Source organism: Gavialis gangeticus, unplaced genomic scaffold, assembly GCF_001723915.1.
Source record: "Gavialis gangeticus isolate Ggan-Ray unplaced genomic scaffold, GavGan_comp1, whole genome shotgun sequence".
Taxonomy (NCBI): Eukaryota; Metazoa; Chordata; order Crocodylia; family Gavialidae; genus Gavialis; species Gavialis gangeticus.
Window position 1 is genome coordinate 693,583 of NW_017729027.1, and position 9,359 is coordinate 702,941.

Sequence of the window (9,359 nt, forward strand, 5' to 3'; positions counted from 1 at the left end):
CACAGCTCCGACCCATCCCACGACCCCCTGCTGCACCAGTAAGAGCCAGCTCACAGCTGCAGCCTACCTTGCCCACACTCCATGTAGATCGCAGATCCGGGGGCACATGCTCCCCACCCCGTGCTGTCCCGGGTTACGCGCAGCAGCAGGAACCCCTCCCCTCCCTGCGCCCCCCCAGACAAGCCATGGCTCTGTCCGGCACCCCTCCCCGCCTGGGCAGTGCTTGCCCCAGCCCTACTCCCTCCCTCATCACAGGGGGAATTGATTTGTCCCCCACGCCCCTTCCCTCCCCCTTCCCCTTCCACCACAACAGACTTACCAGCTGCATGTAGTTCTTCAAGGTGCCAGGCTGTGCTCCTCTCTGCCTATGTGCTGTGCTGCAGCTGTGTGCATGCATGGGCATTTATCTGCCAAAATATTGGCCATATCAGGCCAATTTCTGATGTAGTCAATTTTCTTTATATAGGTGCCAATCCAATATTGGACCAATGTAGCAGTGCACCTCTACTAACCAAATTCCAGACCAGGAGCTGTCCAGGTTCCTGTGCTGACAGTCATCTGATTGTCAGCATTGGGATGATGAGCATTCCACATGTTCAGTTTATGGCACCAGCCACAAAAATGTTACGCTTTTCTTTGTGGAATATCTTAGTAGTGGGTTTGTCTTTTTATAGCGCCATAAATGCAATGAACATCTGGCATGGTATTATTTATAGCATGTTTAACACTTTAATCACAGCAGAAATATAATGTGTTTTTGTTTGTTTGTGTAAATAATTCTAATTATGTTAATTTGTGGTAAGTGGGAAGAGATGAGTAAGTGATAGAGATATATTAAAATGCTACAAAGAAGACTGGTCTGATGTATAATAACTAGGGATCTCTGGAATTCATGCTGGAACCGCATGGCAGCTTCTTTAATCTTGGAGTTTCCCCTGTGTTGCCCCCTCCCCCCCCCACCCTAGGCTGCTGATTGGTGAAGGAGCCCTATTGTTCTGTGTCTGCACCTGATGCCTGGGAGGTGAAAACCAGCTGCGGTATCAGGTGCAGGTAGTGAGCAACTGGGCTTCTCCGTCAATCAGTGGCAGGGGGTGGAGGGGCAGAGCATCTTAAAGATGATTAAACTGCTCATCTTAAAGAAGCACCTGTGCCACATACTTATGGTGTGAATTCCAGAGATCCTTAATAATAACTTCTCTCTGGAAACAAGACCTGGAGGCCACAAAAGATTGAATCAGTGAAACTTGCTGTCACAACATATTATTGATTCAAATTCCTGAGTAATGGTCCCCTAATCTCCATTTAGATGAATAACATCTGTATGTGCCACGCTGTTACATCCTAATACATTCAGTGTGGAAGAAATCTCTCCTCAGTGTATATAGTTGTACTAATTGTACCTCATGAACAAGTAATTGCACTGACCAGCAATGTAGCTGCTACTGGCTTGTGCAGGTTATTGAACTAAGAATTATGAGATAATTGCTCTGGTCCAGTCTCAGTATTTATTTGAACTAAGTTCAGACAGAGTGTGGTGCAGTTAATAAAGCAAATGAGTTTGTAGTAAGTGAGATTAGAGAAAATGAATGGTTTTAGTTCAGATACAGAATGGCCAGGAGATCTGGATTCTGTTTTCACCTCTCAGATGTTGTCAAATATTGAAAATGAATTTCATAAACACACTGTAAGATTTTCCACTAGAAAGTCCTGTGTCAGTAGAAATTAATTCATGCAATGATTACAAGATATCATGTGTGGGTTTTTTATGTTGCATTTTTAGGCTCAAAGATGACGGTGCAGGAACGCCTTATGACAAAGAGTCAACGGCAATCATAAAATTAAATAATACAACTGTTCTTTATTTAAAGGAAGTGACAAAATTCCTTGCTCTTGTTTGCTTTGTTAGAGAAGAAAGCTTTGAGAGAAAAGGTATTTTACATTTTATACTATAACACTTACTTTTACTTCATATTTGTGAGGCATCTAGTTAATGTCTTATGCATTGGGATTTCCATTTGTACTAATACGAGAATGTTTTTGTTTCTAGCTTGGCTTGGCTTGCTTTTCACTGTACTTTATTGGCAGTATCACATGTATTTGCAACATGCTATGCACAGAATACAAGAGAAAATTTTGGTGTCCTTGACTTCTTAGCAGGATGAGCAATTCCCTTTTCCCTGCCTCTGTAATTGCATTATTAAATTGTATTTTGGGAAGGGGCAGCTTTTTGATCTTTGCAAGTACAAAGTTTTTAGATAACTACTGTGATCCTTTTCAAGGTCAGTGCTGGCAACTCTAGTTCACTGTCGAGTTGTTTACTTACCTGATATGTGTTGTTGATCTTAATCATATTTCTTGGACACAGTCCGCTGTTGTTGGCACCAAACATCAACGCTTGACGCTTGGACTGCAGAAAATAAACTGTCATCTCCACTCCTGCTAATGAATAACTTACATATATGCTATTCTGAATTCACTGAGGACTTAGCACTCTTTATAGAATTCCAGTCACACTAAAGGTCTTAACCATAGCAGCATAAATTATGTTATATGGATATAGTGTCTCTGGTGTGGTCAACTCAGAATACCTCCTTGCCACTTGAGCTGGGGTTGGTATCTATATTAATTCTATATTGGTTTTTAACTTAATATTGCAACTTATGCAAGAAATAATAGCCACAAAAATATAAAATCCCTCCTATCCTCAATCCATTTTTTGTTGTATTAGAATGCCAGTGTTTTATACCCTCTGCTTTTATTCTTTTTATTGTAGCCTATTTTAAAACTGAAAGGTTATGATTAACACAAAACATGTTAATGTAAAGTATGAAAGACAAATTTTCAAAAAGAAAACATACTAAGCAATAGCACTTGATAGGCTTTGTCCACAGGCATATGGGCTTCTTTGTCTTCATTATTTATGATATTTCATGTTTTAAACAGTTTTCTTATCTCTAAAAACATAAGATTCTTCTAAAATGTAGATTAATGTTTGGCACCTTCTGTCTTATGTGTAACATCTTTGTTTGAACTTTTGTGAGGGGAAAACCATTCCTGGAAAAATAAAAATAAGAAAACACCTGCAGATTTAAACTACTTAAAATAATGTATCATTTCCTGTTTTCCCCTTTAATTTTCCTAACACTACAGTACTGAGCTAAAAGAGCTTATGGCATTAACCTTGGGTGAGGTCATGAGCTCTGTGCTAAATTCTAAAATTGTAGTGCAGTGTTACAAACTGTGTCACTCTAGTCTTCATATTGAACACCAGTAGGCTTTTACAGTTTTTCTGTGTTTATAATAGTGAGATGTCCTTTCAACCCACTCATGTGATTAAAGTGTGTCACCAGAGTTTCAGAATAAGATTTTTCCGTTTGGCTAAAAGGTAATTTAGCCAATTCTTTGTTGGTTTATTGTTGGTTTTGAAGTAATCAGTAAAAACTTTATTTGCCTATTAGGTCATTTTACATCCTTTTTAATGAACATGTTTGTTTTTTTTAACAGACTAACTTGAAGTTAAACTGTACTTTATGAAAAGTTCCTCTATCTGGGGGCTCTGTTCAAAACCTACCACTTCTCTGAAGTTCTCTTCTGGTCTTAACATCATCTGCAAACCTTTCTTTTTATCTTTCCAGATCAGTTATTAAATATATTAGCCTTGGCCCTCAGAGGAATAGAATAGAATTTTCAGTCACTCATCAACAGGGATCTGGGTTTTCCGTTTCCCATGGAAAAAGGGAGAACACCACGGATTCCGTTTTTATTGGAGAAAACGCGGATTTCTCTTTTTAGCAGAGAAATCCGCGGATTCTACACTTTTGCAATGAGCTCTTGCAGGCTGGCACAGCTCCAGCCTGTAGGAGCCAATTGCAAAAAGGGCAGGAAACCCCCAGCCCTGGCTGGACAGGGAGGGAGATGCGGGAGGGTGGAGCCTGAGGCTCTGAGGCAGCCAAGGCCAGGCTCAGGTTCAGACTCACCCTTCGCCCCTGGAGCATGGAGGTAAGTGGGGCTATGGGGCAGGGCTGGGGAAGATAGTTGGGGGCTGAGGGAGCGGGGGTGCTGCTAGCCCCAGGTGGCACATCGCAGCTGGGAGCAGGGCCAGGGGGTGAGGGCAGGGGTGCCCCTCTGTGGGGGCTTTGCAGGCAAGCGATGTGGTGGTGCCCACCACATGCGGGCCACACACATGCCGACCAGTCACTGCCTGGGGAAGGGGGAGAGGGAGGCTGGCATGCAGCTGGAGCACAGCTCTGTGACTGGCTCTGCAGCCATGGCGAGAGAGAGGGATGGGGGCTTGGGCTTGCACATGGTGCTGCTGTTTACCTGGAGGTTCGTTATGGCAGTCATGGCCACTGCCTCCAAAACCTCCCACTGCCACCGTGGAGCTCTACCTGGAGCTGTGTGGCCGGCTGCCAGGCGGCAGTGGCAACTTGGTGGTGCACGGGCGGCATGCAGCCATCTACACCACCACCCTGTGCCACTGCCTCGGGCCGCACAGCTCTGAGTACGGCTCCGCTGCGACAATGGGAGGTTTTGGAGGCAGAGGCAGTCACCGTTGGCACAGGCAGCCCCACAGGCAAGCGGCAGCGGCTGCCCGTGCCAGCGGTGACTGGCTCTGCCTCCAAAACCTCCTGCTGCTGCCGTGGAGCCATGCTTGGTGGGGATGGCTGCATGCCACCTGGCCACCGCTGTGCTGCTGCCGCCGCCCAGTGGGCGGCCGCACAGCTACAGGAACAACTCTGCAGCAGCAGCAGGACGTTTTGGAGGCAGCAGCCGTCACTGCCATAATGGACCTCCAGGTAAGTAGCAGCGCCACATGCAAGCCCCTGCCCCCATCCCTTGCCACGGCTGCAGAGCTGGCCACAGAGCTGTACTCCAGCCACATGCCAGTCTCCCTCTCCCCCTCCCCTGGGCAGCCGGCTGGGCAGCATGTGTGCGGCTTGCACATGGCGGACACCATGACACTGTGCCCTGCATCACTTGCCTGCAAAGCCCCCCACAGAGGTGCACCCCTGCCCTCACCCTTTGGCCCTGCTCCCACCTGCGATGTGCCACCTGGGGCCAGAAGCACTCCCCGCTCCCTCAGCCCCCAACCATCTTCCCCAGCCCTGCCCCACAGCCCCCAAGCCCCACTTACCTCTAGGATCCAGGGGCGAAGGGCATGGCTCTGCGGTGGCAGTACTTGCCCGCAAAGCCCCCCCACCCTGCATGCTGATGCCACTGCAGAGCTGTGCAGCTGGTTGCAGGGCATGCTGCTGAATGCAAGCCTTCTGTTTCACCCCTTGGCCAGGCGGCACATATGTGGCCTGCACACAGTGGTTGCCACTGCACTGCTGCTCCCTCGCCCTGCACCACTTGCCCACATGCTGCTGCCTCACTGTGTGCCACTTGCCCACAAAGCCATTCAGGTGACTGTGGGATGGTAGTGCAGGGCGCAGTGGCAGAGTTGCAGGGGCAGCCTTTGTGTGCGAACCTTCTGTCAGGCTGGTTGGCATGTGTGTGGCCCTGTGGCAGGGCACTGTTTGTGCCGGCTACTTTAAGGGCCAGAAGACAGGAGCCAGAAGGGGCCTGATGTGGGCAGCCATTTTAGATTCAGGGCTGTCCATATAAACAGGGCATTTTGCTGCTGGGAGGCCAGGCAACATTGCCTGGCTGCAGGGCTGCTGGTATCATCTGGAGGTAAGGGAGGAGCTGTTGGGGGTGGTTATGAGGCTCCTGGTCCTGGGCATGACCTAAAATTGCACCCTGCTGGGGGTGGGTGGCCTGGTGGGGCTCTCAGTGGCGCGGGAGCCCCCAGAAAATACCAGGCCAGTTACCACCCTGATGAAAGGTGGGTCGGGGTACCTTAACCCCTAGCCCCCACAACCGAATGTGTTACCCCCTTTGTAGGGTCTAGAAGGTGGACCCCAGAGAGAGAGAGTTGGGCCATAGACTCAACCTGTCTTGACATCCCCTGACTGGTCCAACCTGGGGCCAGGACTGGAAGGGTCGAAGGGCCGGGGGCGCACGGCGAGGGATGCCCAGAGCTGTGGGCCTGGGATTCCAACTGGCCTGGAGGTGGGCCAGGGCCAGTAGAGCTGAAGGTCCTGGGGGGACCACACCCATAAGGGGGAAGCAGCTTAGGGAGCTATGCGGCCGGGAATGAAGGCAGAATAGGCTGCCTGAATGGAAGGATCTAAGTGGGGTTCAACTAGTAGGATTCTGGGGCCCAGTGTGGGGCTGGTAATATTGATAACGGCTGGATGCTATCTGCGAGGCTTGGGCTGCGGTGTAGGGGAAGAATGGAGCCACAGATAGCGCCCCCTGGCATCGGGGCAAGAAATGGGGAGCCTCCCGCTTAATTAAGATCAATTAAATAATTAACAACAAGGTGTGGCAGGAAAGAAGGCAGGCGGTTAGCCCAGAAACAGATGGGCGAGCCACAGTGAGATTGACCTGGAGCAGGCCCCTTGTTACAGGCCCACAGAGTGGAACTCCTGCTCTCACCCCTTCACCGTGCTCCTGGGAGTGGGCACAGGAACACACTCCCCCGCTTCTTGATCTACTCCCCTAGCACCTTCCCTTTCTCCTGCACTGCCCTGCCCTGCCCCTTGCCCTGTCTCTTCCCTCACACACAATTACCTGCTGGGGTGGGTGTCAATGTCTGTGTCTGCATGTCTGTGGGTATGGGGGGCTGTTACGAGGGGCATCAGGAGGGCTGTTGATTCTGTGGGGGGGAGTGCGGGGCACCAGCAGCACTGGGAGGGGCTGTGGGGGGGCATTTAATTTTTATCACAGATTTTGGGTTTTTAATCAGAGAACTTGCAGTTTTTAATCAGAGAAAACCAGGATCCCTACTCATTAATAAACAGCTAATAATTCCATTAAATGTGCTTTTTGTACTACTGTTGTCTGAAAGATTCATCAATCATGTCCCATTTCAGATACTGTGCAGTACACTATTTTGGTATTGATATATTTAAGCTGTATTCTTACTATTGGAATAATTGTTTTTCCCCTCTGGTTTAGGATTAATAGACTACAATTTCCATTGTTTTCGCAAGGCCATACATGAAGTATTTGAAGTAAGAATGAAAGTAGTAAAATCGCGAAAACACCAGAATCAGATGCAAAAAATCAAAAGAGCCACACCTAATGGAACACCAAGAGTGCCACTGTAACTAAAGTCCTGCTAGTATTGTTGACAACAAAACATTTCTGCATCTTGTTGCACTGATTGAAGTGGAAGAGAAGTGGGACTGATACAACACATGGATTCTTCCCTAATTCCTCCCAACCCTCAAAGCACTGTTTTGAACATTTTTATCCAATCTGTTTTTCATATTTACAGTGAGCACTTTGAACAAAATATTGTATATAAACACTGAGGTGAACACATGTTGTAGTAATTTTCTTAATAAATGCTGTAAACTTTTTCCATGCCATATTAAGCATAATCAGCTATGGTGGACTTTGTATTGGGTACATAATTTGCACTTTTTTCTTCATGGAGATGAATTTTGATAAACTTTTTATGCCGATTTTCATGCATGGTGTCAGGTAAAATGTATGCTGTAGTTTATTTACATGCTGCAATCAAATTTATTAGTAAACAATCAAGAAAATGTGGTACAGTGACTTTTAAAAGATTTGATGGCATTCGTACAAATTTAACTTCATATATTTTATAATTTCTAAACTGAAGTGTTGTTTTTTTCAAATGTATGATAGCAATAAAAATGTTATCAATGATCATAATTGGTAAATAAACACTAGTTTTGTAAAACCAGACCTTTGACTAAATATTACCCAGACTTCTGCATAACACTGGTAACGTCCTCTCTGTTGGGTACTGTTTATTGTTTACTTCAATATACATCACTAAACTATTTTTTATATAAAGATTATTATTCTGTAAAATTTCTTTATGCCACATTGGTATTTTATAAGATTTCAAGAACAGCCTATAGTATGTAAAGGGTTTACTGTAGATGCTAAACTACTTTAAGGTGCTGAGCTTTTGCAATCAGTAGAAGGGAAAAGTTTGTACAGTTTCTCTGCGTCACTATTTCAGTATATCTAGAACTGTATTTTAGAATGGCAGAGTTGTTAAGTTGCTCACATTAGATTTTGATCCTGCTTTCTACACTTGAGCTATACCTCCCATTGAAATCAGTGATGGTTGTTTTGAATAAGGACTGAAGTGGAATAGACTTCTGTAGTAAAATGCATAGATGAAACTAGTATTTTAGCATTTGGTTATGGAGCAGTTCCAATATGGAGTTCATCTCCAGCTTAAATGGGAGTGATTGGGGAAAGTAAAATTTACATTCTCAATCCTATGTTCATTTTATAGTTGTTAATAGTTTAACTATAGTTGTTTATAGTTTAAGATGCCAGCTCCTTCATACTAGAAAGGGCAACTCTTGTGGCTTTCAGTTACACCCTGTTTATGATCATGGTCTTGCAGTGGCTCTGGAATATCCTGTTGGACTGAGTAGTGCACCTGAAAGTTAAGATGCATATTTTCCATTGAAGTAAGTTATGCTGCTGTACCTCACGTTGTGAATTAATCAAGCAGTAGGCTAAAATTGTTTAGCGCACAGATCAAAATCAGTGTAAGTTTTGTCGAAAATGCAGATGCTATACTTCTTTATGAAGTGAACTTGGAATGTGGTATGCAGTTTTTCAGATTCTTCTGTTGTGCCCACGATCATGTACGCAGAGTGCCAGGCAAGGGGGAAGATAGAAAGTGTAAAGAGAAAGCATCTGCTTTCAGCCCTTTACTGCTGCCTAACGTGCACAATTTTTTATTTATTGTTCAGATACATTTTGGTTCCTTTGATTTGTCTGTTAAATAGAGATGGACTTTTTAAAATACTGGGGTTATCCAATAGATGGAGCTGTTCTAGTCTGGTAAATAATATTGTGAAAAATACAATTCCAAATGATGCTTTTCAGCTCTCCAAGCCCCTGTTGCTGTCTGTTGCACCTAAAAATAGTGGAGGCATTATGCCAATGTGATGAGTAGAGTTGTGCTAAAGGGAAAGCACTCTAGAAAATATGTGAGTGGATGCTCTTGCCAATGATGCCCTTTGACACTAAGTATTGTTTTTGTCCTGCAGAGGCTGGGGAGGAAAGCTGCTTAGGCTATCTTTCCCAGCCTATATAGTAAAGCCTTCCCTGGAGAGTTTTTATAGTAATATCCAATGAAAGCCCCTCGTACTTGAAGCATTAGCAATTATGTAATGGCTGCCTCATTCACACTCCGCTCTTCAGTGCTTCCATCAGAGAGACGGCCATAACTCAGGCCATAGTGTGTGTATATTTGTCTTGAGATGACTGTGAGACACGCTTGTGGCATAGTACTGGGATTCATGACT

The 9,359-nt window shown here is 45.5% G+C and overlaps 1 protein-coding gene across 1 annotated transcript in view; it reads left to right on the plus strand.

Moving 5' to 3' along the window:
- RRAGD (Ras related GTP binding D) overlaps positions 1–7,795 on the plus strand; it is a 35,584-nt gene extending 27,789 nt beyond the window's left edge. The window contains exons 5-6 of the mRNA XM_019520349.1: positions 1,781–1,929; positions 7,006–7,795. Coding sequence (XP_019375894.1) covers positions 1,781–1,929; positions 7,006–7,157 — 301 coding nt within the window. The 3' untranslated portion in view covers positions 7,158–7,795. The remainder of the gene's footprint in view (positions 1–1,780; positions 1,930–7,005) is intronic.
- The last annotated feature ends 1,564 nt before the right edge of the window (positions 7,796–9,359 follow it).